The following is a 26,675-nucleotide window of genomic DNA, read 5'->3' as shown; positions in this document are numbered from 1 at the left end:
TCTTTTTTTTTCAATTTGCTGCACTGTCAAGCTTAACTCATCTAAATCATCTTCGACTTCTTTGAACCAATTATTCTTGGTTTTACTTTACCGAAAATAGTTGAAAAGATGTTTCAGCACCCTGGTTTCAGATAGCCTTGATACGTGGCAGAAAAATGCAACCCTCCTTTTTCGCAGTGTGTCTTATTATTAACTCAGTTTCCTGGTATACAACTTCATTAGGTAATAATCGCCATTGTCCATCTACTTGGTGTTTTTTGTTTATGATTGTTCTAAGGATACTTCTTTCTGTCTTCTGTAATTTATCTGTTGCTGATTTGGTGTTCAAACTGAATAGTGTTTCACTAGCATAGGTTGCTTCAGGTTTAATAACGGAGTTGTGTTTGAATTTTGCATTTATCGAGAGAGATTTCTTCCTGTAGGTTAGCTAAGTGATACGCTGTGCTTATTTCAATTTAGTTGTTCTATTTTCTACTGATATTTTTCGTTTAAGTTCCAAGTAATAATCTCTCCAAGATACTTGAATTTATTTACAATCTTAATTTGTGTGTTATTATTCAGTGTGATAGTTGGTGTTTTTACCTGCTGCCATTTCTTGATGGATACAGTACTTTTGTATCCATCCCTTGGCACAGGCCAGAGTAAAGTGTAGCTTTCACCAAAGTCCCAGTCTCATCCATGGGTGTGACAATATGGAAGCTGCTGGGGTATGGGTGGTGCTGAGTATTGACATTCAGAGCACGACTAGTGCATCTGAGTGTTATGAAAGGTGTTGCTCATAGGGTCAGTCGTGCTGTAATAGCACTTTCTGACCCAGTGAGGAAAGCAATGGCAAACTACCTCACTCCTCGTCTTGCCTAGTACGCCTCATTTTGGTGCTGCCATTGGTTTTTGCGGTTTCCTTATAACCGCATAACCTTTGGTGGTGCTATTTGAGGATCCAACCAGTCTCTGGGCTGATGACCTAACAGACAGATTGCAAGGTCATCTGCAAATGCCAGGCAATTAAGTTTGATGTTTTTGTCAATCTTGATGTTTGGTTGGCATTTCTTAGTCCACTCTCGCACAATTTTTCCCAGTGTGCAGATAAATAATAATGGTGAGAGGCCATCACCCTGTCGAAGTCCAGTCTGGATTTCAAATGATTCAGACAACTCCCCTCTGAATTTAACTTTTGATTTAGTGTTCTTAATGATAATTCCAATAAGGTTAAGTTTCTGGTGTAATCCAAATTCCTTGAGGATTTTAAGTAATGACTCACAATGGATACTGTTTCATGCTTTCTTGAAGTCAACAATAGTGATTACTGACTTTTTGATGTTTCATGATCCACTTAAGACTGATGATTTGATCTGGACAACTTCTTCCACGTCGAAATCCTCCCTGATATTTTCCAAGTTCTTGGTCGAGTTGTACCTGAATTCTTGTTAGGATAATTCTTTTTTTGCTAGTTGTTTTACGTCGCACCAACGCAGATAGGTCTTATGGTGACGATGGGACAGGGAAGGGCTAGGAGTGGGAAGGAAGCGGCCGTGGCCTTAATTAAGGTACAGCCCCAGCATTTGCCTGGTGTGAAAATGGGAAACCACGGAAAACCATTTACAGGGCTGCCGACAGTGGGGTTCAAACCTACTATCTCTAGGATAATTCTAGACAGGATCTTATATGTGATATCAAGTAAAGAAATCTCCCAGTAATTATCTGGACCCAATATATCACCCTTTTTGTGTACTGGATGAATTATACCTGTGTTCCATTCTTCGGGCAGTTTTTCAGAATTCCAGATGTCTATGAATTGTTTGTGGAGGTTCTGAAGAGTTTGTTTATTTGCATTCTTCTACAGCTCTGCAACCACTTTATTCTCTCCTGCTGCCTTGTAGTTCTTGAGCCAACCAATCGCTTTAGTTCATTGAAATCTGGTGGTATAACCTTTTCTAGACATGTTACTTTTTGGATAAGGCTCAAATTCTAAGTATTCTTTTGGTTCCTCAGGATTTAGTACTTCTTTGAAGTGACTGGCTAGAATTTTGGCATTTTCTTGATTGTTGTGTGCTAGTTTCCTTTGTTTATTTTTCATCATGAGTGTGGGTGGAGTATACTTTGATACTGTCTGTCCTGTATTATTCCCTTGTCTTACGTTGTTTGAATGACTCATCTATGATGTTAAGGTTTTCTTTTTTGATGGTCTCTTTTAATTCTAATATCTTTGGCTGCTTGTCTTCTAATAGATAAGTGAAATCGAAAATCAACTTTTTCAATACTAATATTAAACTAAACAAGTTACAACATTTACTTGGAACTAGTTTCGACGCTAGTGAGCGTTATCTTCAGCCAAATATGAGAAAAGGCAATCGTAAATTAACATATCATCATTAGGAGCCGTATTTTTTTTTTGTAATAGTGATACCAGGTAACTAATCTCATTTTGTTCCGTATTGAAGATACAATAAGTAAAATCCTTTCTTGAATAAAATTACTGTATCCACCTATTCAATACAATTATATTTTGTAGTGATTAAATTCTACATGAATTATAAACACTAGTCAGGGACATGCTTCGCCCTAGTTTTGGGCATCTTCAGCCTAATTCTAATCTCAAGGTCAAGTCTTAAATCTATTAAGATTGGAATTTAATACTAAACTTAAATTAATACTAAATTAATACTAAATACTAAACAATGTTGTAAAACACGACTTTGTAAGAAGCATACGACCATTGTATTTAGTATTAATTTAAGTTTAGTATATTAAGTTCCAATGTTAATAGATTTAACATCGTCGCCATAAGACCTATCTGTGTCGGTGCGACGTAAAGCCCATAGCAAAAAAAAAAAAAAAAAAAAAATAGATTTAAGACTTGACCTTAAGATTAGAATTAGGCTGAAGATGCCCAAAACTAGGGCGAAACATGTCCCTAACTAGTGTTTAATCACTACAAAATATAATTGTATTGAATAGGTGGACACAGTAATTTTATTCAAGAAAGAATTTTACCGAATAGTAATACCAATCTAAATAAAAATCTTGTAGGTTCTACCTTGTGTTCAATACAAATACACTGTTGTTAGATGGTTTTTACAACATATATTTTATTGCAGAACTAGTTTCAGCACTCATTTAGACACCATCATCACCTGCATAATAGCTTATTAAATTAAAATGTATGTCGTAAATACCATCTAACAACAGTGCATTTGTATTGAACAAGGTGGAACCTATAAGATTTTTATTTCAATTGTGATCTCAGTTCAATACGGGCAAATAAGATGAAGTTTCTTACGTTTAATAGCGATACGCACAATTTTTTTCATATTTTCTTTCTTGCCTATGTATGACCTTGTAGGTACTTAAAGTACCGAATTTTAACAAAATGAACTCGCGAAATATCACAAAATCTTATTTATTGCACGAATTGTGCAAATAATTACGAAATATACCTCACTTAGTACGAAAAATGCAAAACAGTACCAGAAATGCTGTCCAATACACGTTGAAATGCTTCTGAGAACTTTACTATTGTAGTTTCCTTCTCAGTTGCTTGATAGGCTGTATAATCTCTACACAAAGCGATGAGCCCTGTGTATCGGAAGTATGTGTATTTAGTTCTGCGAACTCTAATGCAATCAATAAAAATCGGTATATGTTATCGATTACAGCAAATGGTGTTGCGGTCGTAGATACAGCAGTGCGCATTATGCTCTTTGGTAGTGAGAGTTCGCTACTGGCAAATGTCCAGCATTTAAGTATAAAAATGCCGAAAATTTAAAAAAACAGTTTTTTTTTTTCAAGGGCTGAGGAATACAGCAGTAAGGTGCTCTATGTATTTGATGCTGCAAGAAATATTCCAATGTGTAAGTACTGTAATGTTCGTATTACGTGGAAATGGAAAGACACGTGCGATAAACACTGCAGAGAATCAGAAACACACAAAAAGAAGAATGAAGCCAAAAGAACATAATTCTAAGCGTCAAATAATAACCGGCAATACTTTACACATCGCAAAGAAGTTGAAGAGTGATAGAGAGCAGTTTGTAATAGACACAACAAAAGCATTCATGCAAGACAGCATTCCTACAGAAAAACTGGATAATCCTGGCCTGAGGACATGGATGATTATAAAAGGAAAGGTAAATAATACTTTCTTTCTTGTAAAATATGACAGCATTAGCAGGCCTATTGTAAATCACCTGGTCGAGTAGTAATAATATTGTTTTTGTGCCACTAACTACTTTTAAGGTTTTCAGAGACACCAAGATGCCAAAATGTTGTCCTGCAGGAGCTCTTTTATGTGCCAGTAAAACTAGTCACACAGGGCTGACGTATTTGAGCACCTTCAAATACCACTGGACTGAACCTGCCAATTTGAGCTCAGAAAGCCAGCGCCTTAACCATCCGAACTACTCATCCCTGGTCGGGCAGCATGAACATCTTCCAGGGCTATATGGCTTTGCAAAATGCAGTGAAAGTACATCTGGTACAGAAAAAACAAGACATGGTTAAGTAAAGTTTTAGGAGTTTGATACAAAAACCACAGTGAATTTGCAACAAAGTATTCACAAGCATTATGGTTTCCGACGTCTAATGTGGTCAACGAAAGGGGCTTCTCTGCTTACACAAAGATACCTTCTGACTGTCACACAACTCTGCGTCCTGATAATGTTGAATGAAACCATGCTTACTTTGTAGACAAGTAATTCAAAATTTAAAAAAATGTAAGCTATGTATAAATTCATATTACAGGGCAGATCACTTAACTTCATTTTGAGGTATCAGTGATTTATATACCAGCATTTATTTCTATAACATTTTGTATATTTAGTTGTTCTAAGATTTAATAACAATTTAACACATTACAAGAGTTCTCTTTAAAATCCCTAATCACAAAATGAGTTAGATTTACCCTATACTATAAGGTAGATATCATAAGAAACATACAGTCTTGCTTAAACCAGCAAGGAGACGTGTCGTGCGGTGTGTGCCGGCTGAGTGGAGTCGTGAAAGAGTGGGGGAGCGGTCGGGTCAAGTGGAGTGTGTGGAGGAAGCTCGGAAGATGATCTGTATTGAGCAGCACAGGGTCACTATCGGCAGATGGCAGGGAAGAATGAGGAAGAGAACGAATAATAAGAAAGAATGCAAGGTAGAGGTGGCAATGAAGGAGAAGATGCTTCTTGCGGCAATGGTGGTTACTGTGTTGCTGGTCGCTGGAGGAGTGGAGGTAAATCCGGGGCCACAGAGTAGTAGCAACATGAGCTAGGAAGACACTATAAGGAAGGTGGTAAAGGAGGTAGTAGAGGAGTTATGCCCATTTGAGCAGCTAAAGAAATTGCTACAGGAGCAAGTCCAGGAGCACAAAAAGACAATATAGTGGATCCAGGAATACACAAGAGATACTAAGGCAAAGATGGAGGACAGCAAGAGAGAACTGGTGTCAATAAAGAATAAAAAATATGGAAGAGCAGGTGGTAAATTTGAAGAAAGAAATGGCAGTCTGCAATCAGGACCGCAAGAAGAAATCCATATTTATTTATGGGGTGGAGGAAGACAAGGCAGAAACAAAAGTAGACATTATCTACAAAGTGGTGGATGCCATTCAACAGAAAATGAAAATCAACTTTAGTGAGGTCGACAAAGAAAATGTGGAGAGGGTAGGCAAGGTGAGAGGGCGCAGACCCTATTATAGTGTCGATGCTATCTTCATTGATGGTAGATATAGTGATAAGGAACACTGGTAATCTACAGAGAGAGAAAATTGGGATTAAGAGGGATTTGGGAAGAGAGGAGATTGTGAATTTCAAAATTTTGAAGAAACATTTAGTGAGTGCAAAATTGCAGGGGTTGAGAGCGTATATTAGGGGCCAGATACTGGTGGTGAGCCATGGAAATTGGTCCCGAAATTGGACAGTGAAGAATCTGAAAGCATTGGAGCAGAGCTTGCAGCAAGAAGAAATTAGCAGGGCAAAAGAGGGTGCGCATACTATCTTCGAAGCGATCGTAGAAGGAGCTAGGGAAGCAGCAAATGAGACGAGGAGGGAGACCAGGGCAATATTTCAGGAGCTGAGGATGGAGGACAGGGTGAGAGAAGAAAGGAAGATACACAGAGTGAATGTGGGAGGGAAGCACAAGAAATGGCAAGTGCCCATAAACAAAGTGAAAATACTGCTTTGAGGGATAAAGCAGAAGCAAGAGGTGCCTTGGCTAAAGGGAGAAGCTTGAGCCTAAAGGAGATGTGGAGTAAGAAGGGTAAATCGGACAAAGACGTAGTGACAAGAAGTAAAAACAAACAAGCAGCAATAGTAAGTAAATTGTTTAAGCACATGAGAATAGTGGAGTGTGTGTGTTAGTTGTAGTTGAGATAAAAGTGATTAGTAGTTAAATTGGTAGGTGGTGAAGCATGTATATTAATTGCTGTATTTGAAATGTATAGTGAGCTTGATTGATGTCAAACGTAACGAAAATACAATAGAGTGATCAGAGTTCTATGTTGGAATGAGAGGAGAGCTAGTGAATTTAGATGGTACTGGAAGGCTGTAATTAAGATGAGGTGGGTATTTGGTTAGTAACTAAGGAAGAGAGTGATTGTAAAAATGGTTAGGTGATAAGTGTAAAGGTTAATGGTAAAATGTGATGGAATAATTTAATATAGTGAGATGGTAAAAGGTAGTGGCATAACTGAATATGGTGAGAGGCTTATATGACTGTAGTTGAGATATTACAGTTGGTGAATACAAGTGGTTTCAGGATGATTGTGCTTCAATGATATGATGGTATGTTTGGTGAGTTTGGAAATAAATCACGAACGGATCCATAATGATATTTATCACTTGCACAGGAGACAACACGGAAAATCTAAATATATGCATTTGGAAATATAGGGCATGTACTTATGCAATAATGTCTGAAGACAAATTCTGACTTCAGGTGATTCTCCTAGGAAAGTGACGGAACACAGGCTATTGGTAAACATTGTTTCATTATGGTATCGACAGTAAATACACAAGACTACGTACAAAGGACAGGTCTCCACTGGTTACAGACCTTCGAAATAATCACCCAAGGCTTCCACTGTGCATTGCCAGCACATGTCCATGGACACTGGACGGCCTAGGCAAGGCAAAACGGCAGATAATACTCTACCCCGTTCGAACGTCTCTACCCACCTCGCCACTGCTCTATAGGGCATGGCATTCACACCTAATGCTTCCCGCAGCTCTACATGGCATTGGCATGCATTTCTGCCACGGAGAACTGCTATTTTAATATACGATCATTGCTCCTGCTTGTTGACTTCCATTTTGTGATGCTCCCACTCACGCACTGAACTTGGGGGCATGCTTAGACCCACACTGTTGTTTACATATACCATCTAGTGGCACCATACGCAAGTACATATCGTACGTTTCCAAATGCATATCTTAGATTTTCTGCGTTGTCTCCTGCTCGCGAGAAGAAAAAAAAATGTTGCCATGACTTATGACTTGACCTACGTATGTGTACGATAGGATGAAGATGAGATTACGAGATGAGAATGTGCATCACACTTTATTTCAAGTACATGCACCTCAAACAGGATGTACCGCAGATGAAAAACGAAAATATCTTACCGAACTTAAAGAACAATTAACGGAGGAGAATATCATAATTATGGGTGATCTGAATGCCGAAGTTGGTAACGAGAGAGAAAGTTGTGAAAACATCATCAGACCTCATTGGCTTTGTGAACAGAGACTCTGAAGGAGACAACTTGATTTCTGCCTGTGAAAAAACGTAAGCATATTAAACACATGGTATCAGAAAAGGGAGTCATAAAATAAAAAATGCAAGTTAATAAAGGCTTTCCAGGCTGTCGAAAACACAGTTAAATATAAATATTACAATATAACACACCTGTTAAAAAACACATTATTAAACAAGGAACAAAAATACACACTATTAAACAAAGAATGACAAGTTTCGCTCCTGAAAGAACATCAGATTCTATCAAGTCACTCAAATATTTACAACATTAATGTTTATTTCTGTTTTTTACAGGTATGTAATAGAGTAATATTTATTTTTAACTTGTGTGTTCGACAGACTGTCGAGCTATTAAGTTGCATTTGACTGAGTCGACACTGGAAAGTATGGCTTCCTTCTTAACAAAATAACAAGATACAGTTGGGATGAAAAGCTCCAGACTGTGATAGACTACATCATCACTGACAGCAAAGCTGGTTGGTGGTATGCTGGTGATGTCAGTCATACCCAGTGAGTGTCTGCATAGCAACCACCAGCTATTGATAGCTGATCTTAAAGGCGTCCTTGTCTCCAAAGCTAAGTGTACAAAAATGCCGAAGATCAAGACCTGGTTGATGAAGGGCTCGGAAGAAAGAGAAATACCAAGAAAAGATAACAACAAAATTATCCAAAACTGAGATTAGAAGAGCAGAAGAAAAATGGACCTTGTTCAAAGAAATTCTTGTAAAGGAACCTGAGGAAATCTTAGCAAAAACAAGTAAAACCAACAGAAGAACACACTTGGGTGGAATGACCACGTGAAGACAGCAGTAAAATAAAGAAATATGCTGGAAAGAAAATTAGATCAAGTACAACAAAAAAAATGAGTGATGGAAGATGTTTATTGTTGTTGCTTGTTGTTTAAAGGCGACTAACATCTACGTCATCGGCAGGTGAGAGAAGAAATGAGGTAGAAATGGGACAGCGAGCACAGGAATATCGGACCAAGAAGTTGGCTGTAAAACAAATAATCCAAGAAGAAAAGAAAAAGTGCTGGGATGACTTTACTACCAGAATGGAGGACGACTGTCAAGGAAGTAGGAAGTTACTATATAAAGTAGTAAAAAGTAAAAGAAGTGAATATGGAAACATCCTGGCACTGGAAACAAATGATGGTAGATTGATAAGAACAGAGGAAGGGATCAGAAATGATTTTTTTTTAATTGGCTTTATGTTGCACCGACAGATACGTTTTATGGCGATGATGGAATAGTAAAGGCCTAGGAATGGGAAGGAAGTGGCCATGGCCATAAGGTACAACACCCAGCATTTGTCTGGTGTGAAACTGGGAAACCATGGAAAACCATCTTCAGGGCTGCAAACAGTGGGGCTCGAACCCACTATCATCCGGATGCAAGCTCACAGCTGCGCGCCCTTAACCGCACAGCCAACTCAACTGGTCAGAGATGAAATGAAGAGCATGTTGTTAAATGGAGATGAGACAACACTCCCACCACCACTGTAGAATAGATGAAATCGAGAAAAACTAACCCCCATTAACATGGCTTGAAGTTGAAACAGCACTAAAGAACATGCGAAATGGAAAGTCCTCGGGCTTCAATGATCTCACCTCAGATATGATAAAGGCAGCTGGAAAACAAGGCTTAAATTGGCTGTATAGAATGCTCTCGGTTATCTGGGAGGAAAACAAAATCCCAGAAGAATGTTAAAAAGGAACCATCATCCCACTGCTTAAAAGAGAGCAACAGACAGAAATGTGGAAATTATAGCAGCATAATGTTGTCACACACTCTGAAGCTGTTGGAAAAGATCACTGAAATGAGACGTAAGGAAGATAATGAAACCTTTGCTTAAGGACGAACACCGCAGATTCAAGAAATATCGAAGTACTACGGATCTTATTTTTGCCATAAGAATGCTTACAAAAAAGTACTGGGAAAATGGAAAGAATCTTGTGATAACATTTTTTAAATTTTTTTGCTAGTTACTTTACGTCGCACCGACACAGATAGGTCTTATGGCGATGATGGGACAGGGAAGGGCTAGGAGTGGGAAGGAAGCGGCCGTGGCCTTAATTAAGGTACAGCCCCAGCATTTGCCTGGTGTGAAAATGGGAAACCACGGAAAACCATTTTCAGGGCTGCCAACAGTGGGATAACATTTTTGGACATTGAAAAGGTCTAGGACAGAGTGCCTCGGAACAAGATCTGGGAATGCCTGGAAGACCTCAAAGTGCCAAAGTATCTGATTGATAAAGTAAAGATGCTATACCAGAATTGTTTCAAGTATGTTCAGATAGGCAATGGACAATCAAAATGATTTGAGACAAAGAGGTGTCCAACAAGGAAGTGCCCTAATAATAATAATAATAATAATAATAATAATAATAATAATAATAATAATAATAATAATAATAATAATAATGGACAAAATCATAATGTCTATCAAGTAAATGGACAGCAGACCAAATGCCCTAGTATTTCCTGATGATGTGCTGTTAAGGGGAGAAACGGAAGCTGAGGTACAGAAAAAAAAACTGTCAAGTACCCCAGAAAAACAATCTTCAAAGACAACATTCTCAAGCAGCAGGACACAGAAAGTATCAAACTTTTACAATCAAGTAAGAAATCATCTCTAGGACTGCAAAATACCACAAAAATAAAAAACAACCTGTATCACACCTACTTCATAATAATTCTCACATATGGTTTAAAGGCATATACTCTACTAAACAGCAACTACAGTAGTATTCAGGCAAAAAAAATTAGATTCATTACAACTATGAATCAAACTACTAGAAAGGAGAAAATCAGGAATGAAGCAAACATGAAGGTAGCTGGCACTGAGGTCCCCATTAGCAGTGTAATAAAGGAGCGTGGACTTCAGTGGTATGGATAAATTATGAGAATTAAGAGCGAGAGAACTGCCAGACAGTACTTTGACCTTAATGTCCATGGAGAGAGACCAGGGGAAAGGCCAAGGAAATGCTGCATAGACACCATGAAATCAGATGTGGATCAGAGGTCTCAAATGGGAGGATGTCCTGGAACATATGATGTATGCACACAGGAAGAGATGGCAAGTGCTTGTACACCACACCCGGAAAACTTGAGTTGGAATATGATGAATAATGGAATACAATTACTGAAGAGCAGTGGTTGAAGGAGAGGCAATGGTGAAGTACCATCAACACCCCGACCTGGCAAGAGCTGGACAAGGGGAAATGAAAATGATCATTCCCATTACTTTTCCATCATCTGTCTCATACTAAAATTGGGATCTACAATGGAGCTCAAACCTTTTGCCATTTGAAAAGTATCAGCCTGCCCAGCACTGGCCAGGAGCAGCATCTGGCAAGAGAGCTGCACTGCCCCATACAGGCACACTGGCTCGCCGCTTGTAAAACTAAAATAAAACTGACACGGATGGGGACAATTTTATTAATATATACAAAAAACCACATTTTTACACCAAGTAGTTCGCATTTTATAGTTTGTTAAAGGAAATAGCAGTAATCCATTACTGTGATTATGTACAGGTTATTGCTAGAGGCATCTGTCTGTGGTGAAAATTTTTGTCTAATTTTGTTATTTTTAATAAAGTTATTTTGGTATGATTTTGCTATTTTTATTTTATTTGATGATGATGATGATGATGCTTGTTGTTTAAAGGAGCCTAACATCGAGGTCATCGGCCCCTAATTGTACGAAATGAAATAACAAAAAGTTCAAATTCATCCACTGAACAAAATAAAATTTAAAAATGTCATGAAGAATGAATGGATGGACATGAACCCAACAAAAAAACAAAAAACAAACAATAAAAAGTGGATCAGACTCAAAAAAGATTATAAATAATAGTATTACTGACCAAGGGACCACTTATAAAGCACAATGATGCTTGATGTATAAAGGGATGCAAAAACCACGTCTAAGGCCCCACAGAATGGTACATGTCGCGAGTAAAGTAGAACCATGGTATCTGTCATGTTGGGGTACTAATCAAAAGTAACGAAGACTCATGGTGTTCCACACAAGATGGTACTATTCACAAGTATTGCACTTCGTACAGGGAATGCAGACCTATGGTGTTTCTCACACAATGGCGCCACTCATAGCCAACGCAAACCGATAAGGTTCCTCATCTAGGTGTACTAATCACAGGCAACGCAGACCCATGGTGCCACTCATATAGCGGTACAACTCACAGGCTACGCCCAGACCCGCCGCGGTGTTGCTCACATGGGTACGACGCACGGGTACTGGAAACCCCCAGGCCAGCCTCTTTACAGCTACTAATCACAAACCTATTTTCTTTTTTTTTTTTTTTTTTTTTTGCTAGGGGCTTTACGTCGCACCGACACAGATAGGTCTTATGGCGACGATGGGATAGGAAAGGCCTAGGAGTTGGAAGGAAGCGGCCGTGGCCGTAATTAAGGTACAGCCCCAGCATTTGCCTGGTGTGAAAATGGGAAACCACGGAAAACCATTTTCAGGGCTGCCGATAGTGGGATACGAACCTACTATCTCCCGGATGCAAGCTCACAGCAACCTATTTTCTACCTAATTGAGTGGTACTACTCACAAGTACAGGCAACCCATGGTGTTCCCCACATGATGGTACGAATCAAAAGTAGTTTCATGGTTCTAATTCAATCATCCCTTGGTCGCCCCCTTTAGTCGCCTTTCACGACAGGCAGGGGATACTGTGGGTGTATTATTCGTCTGCATCCCCCACCCACAGGGGTTAAAGAGAGAGAAAAAAGAAGAAAGAAGGGATCCGTCACTTCGAAAAATGAAGTAACAGATGAAGAAAGGCAAGGGCCATGAAGGGCGTGAAAATGAAAGACTCCCTAGGCCTCGAATGCTCTAATACCGTCAGGGTCGTCGGAAAAGAACAAGAGTTGACCAATGGAGGTTGGATAGGATAGACGAAAGTGAGGAGCCTGGCACAAGTAAGTGGAAGCAATGCCAAGACTCAGCTAAGGGCCCCGTGGTCGCCAATCCACACTCCCAAGTTGAAAGTCCCTTGGGTCCCTTTTAGTCGCCTCTTACGACAGGCAGGGGATACCGCAGGTGTATTCTACATGTGCGTCCCCCACCCGCAAGGGGTAGTGTGTTTGGTCCACGAGAGGTATTTTATTTCCCTCAAGTCCGCCGGCAAGCCGGTTAGGACCCCCCTATCCGCCACCTGCGATGCGCCACATGGACCTCTCCCCCTGCTACGCCAGCGTAGTAGGTTTGTGGTTTATTTTATTTCAACAATAATTTGACTAAATTGTATTTCCACTTTTCAGCAATAAAATCTAAACCAAAAAAAAGTATATAGCATATTTGCAGTATCATATTTTATTTTTACATATGTACAAGAAACATGGGCGTTACACATTTGTGAGGCAAAAAAAATTGCCAAAATACCCGAATAATTTTAACAAGGGGATGGCTATATACTGAGTAGATAATGGCTGATAAGGGTGTTAAGATGATGATGCTTGTTGATTAAGGGGGCCTAACATCTAGGTCACTGGCCCCTAAAGGTTGTTAAGCACAGCACACATTTGGCAAGGGTGGTGGTAAGAAACAGGTAGATTGGATAAAATGCCATAAATTGTAATGAATTCCTTCATTACCTATGTACGGCTTAAGAAGTTCTCCAAGATATTTGGCCAGTTTGTAAGTAGGGAAACCTATACTATTGACAATAAGTCCAAGGAAAACTCTGTCTTTATGGATCTTAGGAAGACCATAAAGACGGGAAACTGTGCAGTCCTGCAGTTGCAAACTATGAGATACGTCACTTGGAATCAAGTTAGCTTTAAGAAGAGACGCTGTTTTTCTATCAATGGTGTTGGATGAGGAGGTTTGAAATGTGTGATAATGGTGGCTGTTTCATGACGAATCTCATCAATGATATGAACCGGTAAAGGTTTTAAAGAAGCTTCAACATCACAGATGATCTCCTCAGTTAGAAGCTTAAGGTGATAAACCACAAAATTTTATCCCTTCTCGAGCATACACAATGATGATGTGTCCAAATTAATAGTGGATAGATTAACCAGTACTTTAGAAGAATTCAAGCCTGGAGCTGAATTCTTCTCTGGCACATCGAATAAATGGGAAAATTTGGATACATTTCTAGCCCTTGAAGAAAACAAAAGCGATAAAGAAGCCACGTGAGACACAAGGTGCAGGTGATTGAAAGTGCTCATCTCTAAGCTCCGACCTAAGGAAAGATGAAGCTTATAAAGCTCGCCTGAAACAGAATCCAGTTCTCTGCTCAAAGCATGAATACGCTTTTGAATGAGAGCGAAGCTCACCCATCACAGAATTCTATGAGTATGTGGCGATTCACAACACAACAAATTTAAGGACAATCTTGTTGTCCCAACATCTGACATTCCTGAACAATGGCTGCACAATGAAACAGATTGACAAGGTGCTACATCCTAAGCCAAAAGAAGACTGCCACGTGATTCTTGTCCTTCAAGTCTGGCCTTCTTGTCATACATATCTCATGGATCAGATTGGCAATACTGGAAGGCACATCTTTAAGTCTAATATCATTATAAGCAATTGCTTGTGATCTAATAAAGTGTAAACTGTGCTGGAATATGTACGATGCCTTGTTCCTGTGGATCGGTTTACATCAGTCAAACATGTAGGAAGGTAGCAACAAGGATTAAGGAACATCTCAAGCATTTATGCCTTTGCCTGCCAGAGAAGTCTGCTGTGGCAGAGCAAGCCATACAGAACAACCATCAAATCATTTTTGATGCAACATCTGTCAGTTAAGAAGAGAAACGTTTTATACCTAAAATCACTCGTGAGGTGATAGAAATTGCTAAACAACCAAATAACTTTAACAAAGGGGACTCCTGTATCATGGTTACCCTCCATAGTTAATGCTTCAACATCTTTCTCCTTGACTCTGGAGACCCTGTAATGAAGTACATTACAAACAGGGGCTCTCTACCTTGAGTCATGTTACAATAAAGTGACAATTGCCTCTTAACAGTTTTCAATCATTTTTGTCATTGCTCTGAAGATGATCCTAGCTGCAGATTTTGAAACACGACAGTGTACAATAATGATTACACTACCTAATATTCCCAAAATAATATATTATGTCATTCAATGGTCTACATTTCAAGATTATAGACTTCTTGACTACTTTCTCCTGCAGTGCCAGAGAACATAGCCTGTCTCGTGTAAGGTGGGGTGAGAAAGAGGATTTTCCAGGAGTAGAATTTCAAATAATGATTTTGATCTACTCAGTAAGTGAATTGAAAGTTTAGGAAACAATGAAGAAAGATTTGTGTTTTGGAGACCTCTCAAGCAATTTACATTATCCTCAGATTGCACATCATTAATTATTTGATTTTCCCAATTTCTATTTCTTATTCAGTTTGTGTGGGAGAAGAAAGAGCCACAATTACTAAGAATACCAGGTTCACCACTAAGTACACCATGAGGGCATCATCAATAGTAGCCATCAATCCATTCATGACGGATCCGTGTCTGATTATCAATGTGTTCCCCATACCTTCCAACTTCATTCTTTAGACTGGCATGAGAGAAAGACCATCCTATACGCAATTCCTTCTTCCCATCAGGGTTTAGGTTAGGTACAATGAAAAAAAAACTGTACTTCAGTGACAAAACAATAAAATGTGGTAATCAAGAGGCAAATAAGGAATTGTGGAAGTACTTAAGTTAATTTGCAGGGCATGCAGACAATGCAGAAAGGCTTATCAGTCCATAATGAAGATGCAAGACCTAACGACATATAAAGACCACTGCAGTGCAAGAACTCTTCTCCAGAAAACCCCTTCACAGAGCTGCACCCAACAAAATACCCAACTGATTTTTCAAACTGAATGTCTGCAAGGAAGTCGGATGATTACCAGGATACTGGGCATCCCTCCTGATTTTGTGTACGCATCACCATTTCCATTTGGATTTCAACACTATACAGCATGTGCAACTCCGTTAATGACAGTAGTGCAGCAAGTATAAATAACACTTTAACAACAATCTATTTTCATAAAAATAGTCAAAATGCTTTAAGAAAAAATCTTGTTTTAGAAAGAAGCAGAATTTTAACGATTACTCACCTGATGTTATGAGGTAGTCACACCCCTCAGAATGTTTGACAAGGGCAGAGAGAAGAGTAACATATGCCTGTCGAACACCAACATTATCCAGAAACTTCAGTTTGAATAGTTGTATGACTTCATCTAAAACTTGTTTCTTGTACAGGTACATGAACCTTTCAGGATCCTTTACTATGAGAGCAACAACCCGTACGGTAAAAGCTGTTATCGAAGAGTGAAGGGTTCTACCCATGCACACCTTTACAAGTTCCTGTAGCCACTCCTCACATACTGCCGTGAGAGCTTCACCTGAAACAACAGCAGCAGTATTAGGATCTCTATGTGGTATGTATTATCATGCAGGGTACCTACAAAACTACAATAAAAAAGCTGCCCATTTTGTTACAATATTAAGCAAGCTGGTAGAGCTTTGCTACACGGCCCTCACACAACACAGCTGGAATGTGCTGCTGACTACCTTACAGTTCTGTTGCTGAATGTTCTTTTGTTGCTATCAAGTTTTTTGGTTGTGTACTGGTTTGGTGGGGGGTGGTGGTAGAATACATCCCTAGTATCTTCAGACAGTCTTAAGTGGCAGTTAAAAGCATGGCGACCATAAAACCCCTGGCTGAGTCTAGCATTGCTTCCATTTGTGTTAAACTCTCACTTTCAACTTTCCTACGTGGCTTCTCTTGGTCGATTTCTGTTCTTTTCAGAGCCTCGATGGTATTAGGTTTGAGAAGTGTTGGAGGTCTTTCATTTTCATGCCCTTTGAGCCCCTCCCCTTTCTTTTGCCAAAATCTTGATTATTTGAAGGGTGGGTTCTGCACCCCTTTCCCCTTCTCATTAGTGTTAGAAGAGGAGATCCACTCAGCCCAATGTTGTTTAATATTTCCACCGATGACGTTTTCTGTAGATTACGGCAGGTGTCTAACTCAACGATTATATACATTTACATTGATATGGTTATTGGATCCCAAGATAAAACTGAGCTGGAAAAATCAATTCAATGAACAACAAGTCTGGACAGAGGAAAATAAGTTACAAATAAATGAGAATAAAACCATTCAGGTGATCTTTCAGAAGGATAGATGTGTGTAATTTGAGGACAGAATCCTAGTAAAAGAAAAACTATTAGAAATAATAAACTCATTCAAATACCTGGACATGACACTGCAGACTACAGTAAAATCCTTCAAAATGCACACTAAATCAAGAGCAGCAGCAGCCACTAATGCAATATTCAACATTAAAATAATGCCAAGACTTTACTTCAAACTGCCATACCCTTCTTCAATCAAAAATACTCCCAATTCTCACAAATGGGAACATAACATGGGATAAATTGACCCTAAATGATCTCTGCACCTTAGAAGCTGTAAAAGCACGTTTCCTAAAGCGGCAATTGGGATATCCACCAAGTATATGCACTCCAGATTGGTATACAAAGTTGCAAAAGAGACCTTATTTGATTGAAGACCTACGATTGAATTTTGACTTACCTTCTACTGGCTGCTGTTCAAGACGTCTATAAGAAAGAGAAGAAAAACAGAAATGTATCTGGTTAGAATTTTATTCAACGGAGGCAATAATGAATAGATCTTGAGCAGATGGGAATGAAGAGCTCCAACATTTTGTGACTTCCCTGGTGGTGCATGGCTACCATCACATACTTTGTAAAACAAGGATGCATCATGAACCTAACCTGGGGTGTATCTGCGAACTTTGTGACTTACTCTGTACAAAATACCATATTATCGAGTGCAAAACATGTGAAATATCAGTCTACCAACATACCAAAATATTGTAAAATTGCTGTTAAAATTGCATAGTTTGTGCGCGTTTCATTAAATAACAATGAAGAGGATGGTTTCCCAGGTGCACTTCCTCTTTAACCAATAATCACCACCACTTTCATTCAAATACATTACACTACCAACCACTACAGAAACGTACAAAGTGCTCCACACAGAGCTAGCGTCATGAAGGACATCCAGCTATAAAACTGGGCTTAATATCTACATTAGTACCGACCTCAGACCAAATAGGAAAAAGGTGGGAAAAAAAAAAGTTTATTTACAACACAAAAGGTTAGACTTGATTCAAGTGCCAAGCGAAGCAAGACATAAAGGGCTAGACTTCGTTTAGGTGTATATGTGTCCAGCCAGATTAAGGCTTATGACTGTTGATTGTGCAGCAGTTAGTAATGACTATTAGAAATAATAAACTCATACCACTAACAGCAGTAATCCCTCTGACCATAGCAATACTTTTCCTTGTCACACTTCCCCTTCCCCACCCATCCCTTCAACCTGTCTACCTGCTAGTCCATTGACCCGAACCCCACCCCTTGAAGCTACAACATACATTCTCCAGTCAGCCCTAAATAGACATAAAAGCGCACTTCACATATGTCATCTTAATGCCCAGAGTTTAGTTTCTCAAACTCGTATAGATGAACTAAACGTGATTTTCATTCCACTGTCCTTTGATATCATCTTATGCAGTGAAAGTTGGTTGAAAGTCAAACATCAGGCTAAGAATCTGGAATTACCTGGCTACTGCCTTCTGAGGAATGACAGACTTGGCAAAGGGGGAGGTGGGGTCTGTGCTTTTGTCTCTTCGTGTTCAATAAATTTCCAATTTCTTTGAAATCATTTCGGAAAAGGCTAGGAAAGCAACAGATAGGGAATCTGCCACCTGGGCGACTGCCCTAAATGCAGATCAGTATTGATTGATTGAACCTCAAATTATCTGTCAGTAGCCTCAACAGTACGAGCGTAAACCTGAGTATATGCTCATAGAGATACAGGTCGCTACTGTGAAATGCTTGATAGGTGTTGTATACAAACCGCCTAAAGCTCGTCGTCTGAATGACTTAGAGACGGATATTAACAGACTGTTACCTACGTACGAACATTTTATAATGATGGGAGATTTCAATACAAACCTACTAGATCCAGATTCTTCCAAAGCCACCCATCTATTGAATACGTTTCAGGCATGCAGCATGGCGGTCCTCCCACTTTCTCCCACTCACCACACAAAAACTTCACACACACTACTGGACCTAATAGTAACGAACAACCCTGACAGAGTATTACATCACGGCCAGACATCTGCTCCTGGACTGTCAGCCCATGACATCTTTATATCTTACGCACTGCAATGCCCCAAACATAAACCTAAGTACATGACTTACCGAGACTATAGCCGTATTAACAACGAAAAATTATTGGAAGACACTTTTTCGATGCCGTGGCAGGAGATAACTCATAAAACTAATATTGATGACATGGTCACCACTTTCAATAACATGATACTACATATTTTTGACAAACATGCCCCTATACAAACAGCACACGTCTGTAAAAGACTCTCCCCATGGCTAAATGATGATATTAGAGCAATGATGGCTAAGCGGGATGCAGCTCATAGGAAATATAAACATTACCCGACAGAGGAAAACTTTATCTATTACAAACGACTACGTAATAAAAAGACTCGGACAGTAAGAAACCTGACGTAAGACCCGCTACTTTATGGAAGTCAATCCGCCATTTTGGACTAAATAAACCGGACAAGGTAGACGATTTGGAAGTTTCTCCGGATGAATTGAATAATCACTTCGTATCCTCCCATGTACAATTAAACGAAGAAGCAAAAAAAAAAAAAAATCTTTTGTGTGCAAATTACAACACACACCCCATAGGCAGAGACAAATTTTATTTTAGTTATGTCTCACCCCTTCAAGTGAAAGCGGCTATCATGCGAATTAAAACTAAATCCACAGGGGTGGACAATATATGTATTATAATGCTAAAGAAAATTATCGACGCTATTATTCCAGTATTGACATTCATATACAATTTCTCCCTTCAAAATAGTGTATTTCCAACTGTCTGGAAAATGGCCCTGGTGCATCCTTTACCGAAGACAAAATCTCCTAGACTAAACAGTGACTACAGACCTATGAAAATATACTGTCAATAGTAGCCAAGGGACTCAAACACATTGTGCATAATCAAATCACCAACTATCTCAACGACCAAGGCATATTAGCCCCACACCAGTCAGGTTTCCGACGCAATCACAGTACATGTACTGCCTTACTAAGCATGACTGACGATAAGACAGGCTATTGATGAGCAAAAACTGACTATCCTAGTATTATTGGACTTCAGCAAAGCATTTGACTCTGTAGACCATGAGTTGCTCCTATCCAAACTTTATCACCTAGGGTTCTCCTGCAGTACTCAAATGGTTGGGAGCTTATTTACACGAACGTCAACAACGTGTCATCAATCAAGGTACATTTTCTTCGTGGCAATATGTGAAAAGAGGTGTCCCACAAGGGTCAACCCTTGCCCCTTTGCTATTTTCTGTCTATATCAACGACCTAGCTAAACAGCTGACACATTGTAAACGTCACATCTATGCTGATGACTTACAATTGTACATCCATGCAAAACTAACAGACGTTTTGACAGCAATCGAGCAAATTAACATGGATCTAGAGGCCAAAAGTAAATGGTCTTCCCAGCATGGACTTATTTTAAACTCAAAAAAGTCCCAAACTATTGTAATTGCCCACCCAAGACTTATTTCCAGTAATTACCGCATGTCCATCCCTGGCGTGCAACTTCAAAATCAAGCTTTGCCCTTTTGCAAGAGCGTAAAAAATCTCGGAGTAACCATTGACCAGCACCTCTCCGTGGACAGATCAGATAATATCTGTGAGTAGACGAGTTTTTGCTATGTTGCACACATTAAACAATTTCAAATTTACTTTTCCGTTCAGTTTAAAGAAGAAACTAGTTGAAACCCTCTTTCTTCCAATATTCAATTGTGACGTAGTTTACAAAGATGGGAAAACTGAGCTTCGAGATTAACTACAACGTGCACAGAATGCCTGGGTAAGATTTATATGTAAATTTTCAGATCATGATACCCAGTCTTACGTTGACCTCGGATGGCTCCGCCTTGAAGACAGACGCAAGCTGCATACCCTGACTTCATTGCACCGAATAGTTACCTTACAATCCCCATCTTACCTGTATGAATGATTTCATAGCCTTTCTGAACACCACGATAAAAACACTAGAGCGCTGAGCTCGACATTGCTCGCTATTCCTAAGCATAAATCCTCAACTTATAATTCCTTCACTGTTGTGGCCAGCCATGAATGGGCGTTAACTAGAAAGACCTGCGCTGAGCTGAGGGATATCAAACCACGGAAGATTTAAAAGTTTGTGTTCAAAATATCTCTATGAAACGAGCTCGTAGCGCGACAATCTTCTTCTTCTTCTTCTTCTTCTTCGTTTTCTTCTCATGGTTCTTCTTCTTTTCCTCTCATTATTAACATGGATAGCATAGTATCATAGTAATTTGTTTCAGTCTCTTTTTTCATTTATTCAGTATTTTATATATTTTTATGTTATTTATGTATTTCACTGGTTAAGTGTAAGACAGGGACACGTGTCCCTAACTTTGCCAGTTAAAATAAACCATATCTATCTATCTATCTATCTATCTATCTATCTATCTATCTATCTATCTATCTATCTATCTATCTATCTATCTATCTATCTATCTATCTATCTATCTATCTCTTGACATTATATCCTGAATATGATAAATTAGATTCATTCCAAACACTATAAGTGTTGCTTAAAGTCACATATTACCTGGTGTATCCCCGGCATTGACAGTTTAAACTGCCATCGTTTTATTTATTGTATGGCTTGTAGTGCCAGAAGTGTCCAAGGACTTGTTCAGCTCACCTGGCGCAGGTCTTTCTAGTTAACACCCATGGGCACCCTACAAGTCTGGATGTGGGATGATGAGATAGGGAGAGGGTCAAAGCCAGTGTTGGCACACAGCCTGCTCCTGTCGAATAACACCAAGGGGTCAGCTCAAGGCTTAACGTCTCCATCCAACAGACCAATCACTATCAACAGAGTCTTATGCTCTCTCTCCATATGAACACTGGAGAGAGGTTCGTTTGGACTGAACCCAGGCTTTACGCTCGCAATCTGTTACGAGCTCCCTAATCATATTATCTACCTTGAGTTCAATCTTACCTTCTGCCTACTCGCCGCATTGCTGCTGTACATATTGCAACTCCACTCATCTTGCACCATCTGCTCACACGGCTTACCTGCAACTATTTGCTGCTTCTCCTTCCTGGCCTCCATTCTACTACGTCACGATGTTATGTTCTCCGCTCCACTTCTCTTGCGTATATAAGTCGCCGCTGCCTTGTATTAGACAGTTGGGCATTCTGTGTTAACTTGGGTAGTGGGAGCAGAAACTGTTTCACACGGCTGACCCGTAGCGATTTTTGAAATTTTTCCTTCTTCAACGTGACATCTTTATTATCTTTGCTATGCTGGGTGAGCAGAATTTTTATTATGCTATTCTAGACACTTTGGATTTAATGTCCTACAACTTTGCCCTGCAGGCCTTGTTCATATTTCGAACTTAGCCCTTGCAGGGCAGTTTTCACTGCTTATTTGATGAACTTCTATCGTCAAGACTTAATTACAAAATCTTATACTTTTGTGTCACAAAGGACTCATAGCTTGGGGGAACGTTTCAAGGTTAAATCAAGTGAAAGACTGACTGATACGGAATCTTTTTATACAACCCGTGTGCGTGTGACAGAATAACTTTGAATTCGTTGCAGCCTGATTTTTCCCATCTCTCACCCTCGCCAGTCCTATTTTCCTCCCCTTTTTCTTTTCTTGTCACTGTTAACTTGCTGTCTTTTCCTTTCCTGTCCCTCTAATCTTTTTCACTTTTGTAATTTTGGTGATTCTAATTGTGTAAAAATGGCCTTAGTGTACATTAACCATGAATATCGGTGTATAACTATTGTAATTATTCTTTTAGGTGTAATATCATGAATTTTGACCCCTTTCTAATGTTTATAAAAGAAAAAGGGTCCTATCACCAGAGGTCTAGTTACGATCTCAAAAACATTTTTCTTTTACGGTCATGTCATTTGTACCTGTATAATTCTACCTAGGTCTAGTCATAGTCTACTGATCAATTCTCTTAAGTGTCTTCTTTGTATTGCCAAAGCTAATATTGTAAAACTCTAGTCATGATCATTATGAATGTTTTCCTTAATGAGCTCAATAAAGCATTTTGAGTTCTATTTTTATGGTTTAAAGAAAATAAACTCACAATAATAGTGTCGATATTTGTGAAAATCCCTGATCGTAAAATGTTTTTTCTTCTGCTGTTTTCAATACATTTTTGTATTTTTGAGTTTAGTTGTTTTTGCCTTACTCACTGCCCTAACTTCCCCCTTTTTCTCCCGTTAACTGTGTGCTTACCACTTCATACTTTTGGAAAATGGCCCAGAAAACTCTGCGGTAATTCTGCTGGTATGTTGAGGTTTTGATTTGTGATTATGCTTCGCTCTCTTTTCCCTATTCGGTCTGGCACTGTAGCTTAACTCTTTTTTTTAAATCTTTGCCACGTAATTACTTCCCTTGTGGCCTATATTGCACGCGTCTTTTAGCCTAGTGGCTTATTTTCTGGTTCAACATATGGCAGATTTATGCTTAATATTAGCATCAATACACCATCATCGGTATTATTTAACTGAGTTGTACTGTCTGACGTACTTATCAGGGATACACTCAAGGTACACCCCCACCTGCAAAATTTATCTGTGGGTAACCAATCTAGTGATTAGTGTAATATGTAATGAGACGGAGAACTACTACTATGGGAAATATAATTTTAAAGTTTTTTATTTAATGTGTCTGAAGGATTTCGTTTTTGTTTGTAACTTCAAGATGTATTGAATTGGAAATGAACATTGCAAGATCCGAGAATTGTTTTGAAGTTATTTTTTTTGTATGTAAATTTTACGTAATTGATCATTTAATGTCAGCAAGCATGAGGAAGACACTTGGGACGTCTTAACTTGAAGAATTTCTTGAAGAATTATTTGAATATTAAATTTTGTAATTCTGTATGTCAAAATTGTAATCTGATGAAAATGTAAAGGTGCTTTAGCTGTGAAACATCCTATACTGCATGTGTGGTTATTGCTGTCAAAATAGGTGTCGCAATAGGAAATCTCGAGAAGTTCTTAACTATCTTAATATGACCATATATATTGATGCAATATCATTCGCTAGAATAACGAGATTTCCTATTGGCAAAAGGATAGGGAACCTAGTGGAAATTGTTTCTTATTGGTTAATTGTGATCGGGCTATTTCCGATCTTCTGCCGGCTTCGAAAAACTGTTGTTGTGTGCTCGGCGTCATTTACATCGGACCGCCCTAGCGAGCGCTCGCGCTCGAGGGCTTCCCTCGGGAACTTCAGTTTTTATTGGCAAGTGTTATTTCAACGTTATTCTTAATGTTTTGTGGTTTCGTTTGATTTAATTTAATTACTTTGGTATTTCAGTATTTCTTGGCTTAATGTCATTTTCAAAGTTTTAAATTTAATGTGTCCAAGTTTACCCTAGGTTCCCATTGCCGTAATTTCAGTTTTATCATTACTTTCATTTGAAACTATACATTATATATTTTTTGTTTTTTGGAAAATCCACTTAAGGGGGTGGGGTGGGTGAATAGAATTGAACTTAGTTGAATTTTTTTTATGGGGATACTTACATAAAATACTGAAGCTGTTACAGATGTGAAAATTGGTATTTGAAATCTCCTTTAAAAATAAGGAAATGGCTTTCTTTTTTCTTCTGGAAATATCCTCTAAAGGGGGTAAAAAAGTGAGAAGGAGGTTGAATACCTTTTTGAGAATACTTATACTGTATCAGAATAACTAAAGATGTTACAGTCATGAAAAGTTTTATTTGGAATCTCCTCTAAAAATAAAGAAACATGTATTTATGTTCTTCGAAAACGTACTTGGGGGGAGGGGGAAGAACAGGACTGACAAAGTGGGGGGGAGTGAATTTTTAAATTTAGTATATCTCAAGAACAGAACATGTTACAGATGTAAAAATTGGTATTTAGAATCTCCTTTCAAAATAAAGAAACACGTATTTATTGTTTTTGGAAAATCCCATTAAGGGGGTGAAAAAGGTAAAAAAAAAGGGGGGGTTGAATACATTTTATGAGGATAGGCCTACTTATAATTAAAAAACTGAAGATGTTACAGACATGAAAATTTGTATTTGGAATCTCATTTAAAATTAAAGAAATACGTATTTTTTTTTGGAAAATCCAATTAATGGCAGCGTGAACAGGAGTGACAAATGGGGTAAATTTTTCAAAAGACTGTATCTACATTATATTGTTCAGTAATTCTTACAAACATGAAAATTAATATTTGGAATGTCTTGTAAAAGGTAAAGAAACACAGGTAATTTATTTTTGGAGAATCCACTAACGGGGAACTGAAAAAACGGAGTGAATTTTTAAAATGAGAATTTCTACTGAATATCTCATAAACTTAACATGTTACAGACATCAAAAATTGGTATTTTAATCTTTTAAAAATAAAGAAACATGTAATTTTTGTTATATGAAAAAACACTTAAGGGTGGAGTTGGTGGGAGGAAAGATGCTTGTTGTTTAAAGGGGCCTAACATCTAAGGTCATCTCCCCAGGGGCAAAAAGGTCTGAAAAGAGGTTGAAACTTTTTTTATTAGGATAGTGATACCTCAAAAACTGAAGATGGTAAAGATGTGAAAATTTGTATTTGGAGTCTCCTATAAAAATGAAGAAACACGTATTCTTCTGCTTTTTTTTTTTAAAATCCACTTAAGGAGGGTGAAGGAATTGAAAACTGAGTTGAATTATTTGTTTAAGGATACTGACATCTTTAAAAAAACTAAGCATGTTACACACATGAAAACTGGTATTTGGAATCTCCTTTAAAAATAAAGAAACACGCATTTTGGAGATGGGGGAAATGAACTTGTGTTGGGGGCAGTTAAACAGGAGTTGAATTATTTTTATGACGATACACATACATCAAAAACTGAAGATGTTTCAGTAATGATCATTAGTATTTGGAAGCACCTTTTATTATTATCATTATTATTATTATTATTATTATTATTATTATTATTATTATTGTGCTTTTACGGCCGCATTGGACCACTGTAGTCAATTTCTGTCTGGTCTTCTATGATGCTTTATGTTTTTTTCTTCGCTGATCTTCCAGTATTTCTTCATTCTATCTGATCTTCATTGTCGTTCTTCTGAAAATGCCCTTTTAGTTGCTTCTCTTTTATCACATTTTGGTAGGAATCTAACTTTACTATTCTTCAATTTATTTACTTTGTTTGATTTATTCTTTATATCCTCCAGGTACCTTTATAAATAAACGTGTATTTTTCTTTTTGGAAAATTCACTTAAGGAGGGGGGGGGGGGTGAAAGGAAGTGGAAAAAATTTAATTCTTTGTATGAGGATACTTATATCTCAGAAACTGAAGGTTACAGATGTGAAAATTGGTATTTAGAATCCCTTTTAAAAATACAGAAACGCATTTTGGATGGGGGGAATCAACTTACCGGGGGGTGGAGATGAGGTGTGAAAGAAGCTTAATTCTTTTTATGAGGATACTTACATCTCAGAAACTGAAGATGTTACAGAAGTGAAAGTTGGTAGTTTGAATCTCCTTTAAAAAAAACTTCATATATTGTTTCCGAACAGTCCACTAAATGTGATAAATATCATTCTTGATCCGTATTGATGATACTTAAATGAAATAATATCAATAAGTTAATTTATTGAATTTACCACCTAATCAATACAAAATGTCTTATTTTAGTTGGTTTACTTTGGCATATTAACTAAAATGGTACATGTTTCGCCTTGAATTCAGGCATCATCAGCCAATATCTTAACTTTA

General features: G+C 38.3%; 1 protein-coding gene across 1 annotated transcript in view; it reads right to left on the bottom strand.

Moving 5' to 3' along the window:
• The window catches only part of LOC136876452 (BRCA1-associated ATM activator 1), a 102,000-nt gene that overhangs the window by 66,366 nt on the left and 8,959 nt on the right, over positions 1-26,675 (bottom strand). The window contains exon 2 of the mRNA XM_068228443.1: positions 15,848-16,135. Within this exon, the coding sequence (XP_068084544.1) occupies positions 15,848-16,135 (288 nt within the window). The remainder of the gene's footprint in view (positions 1-15,847; positions 16,136-26,675) is intronic.

The sequence above is a fragment of the Anabrus simplex genome, chromosome 6 (genome assembly GCF_040414725.1).
Source record: "Anabrus simplex isolate iqAnaSimp1 chromosome 6, ASM4041472v1, whole genome shotgun sequence".
Classification (NCBI taxonomy): domain Eukaryota; kingdom Metazoa; phylum Arthropoda; class Insecta; order Orthoptera; family Tettigoniidae; genus Anabrus; species Anabrus simplex.
The sequence above is the reverse complement of the archived record's forward strand: the minus strand, read 5'-3'. Positions and strand labels throughout refer to the sequence as shown.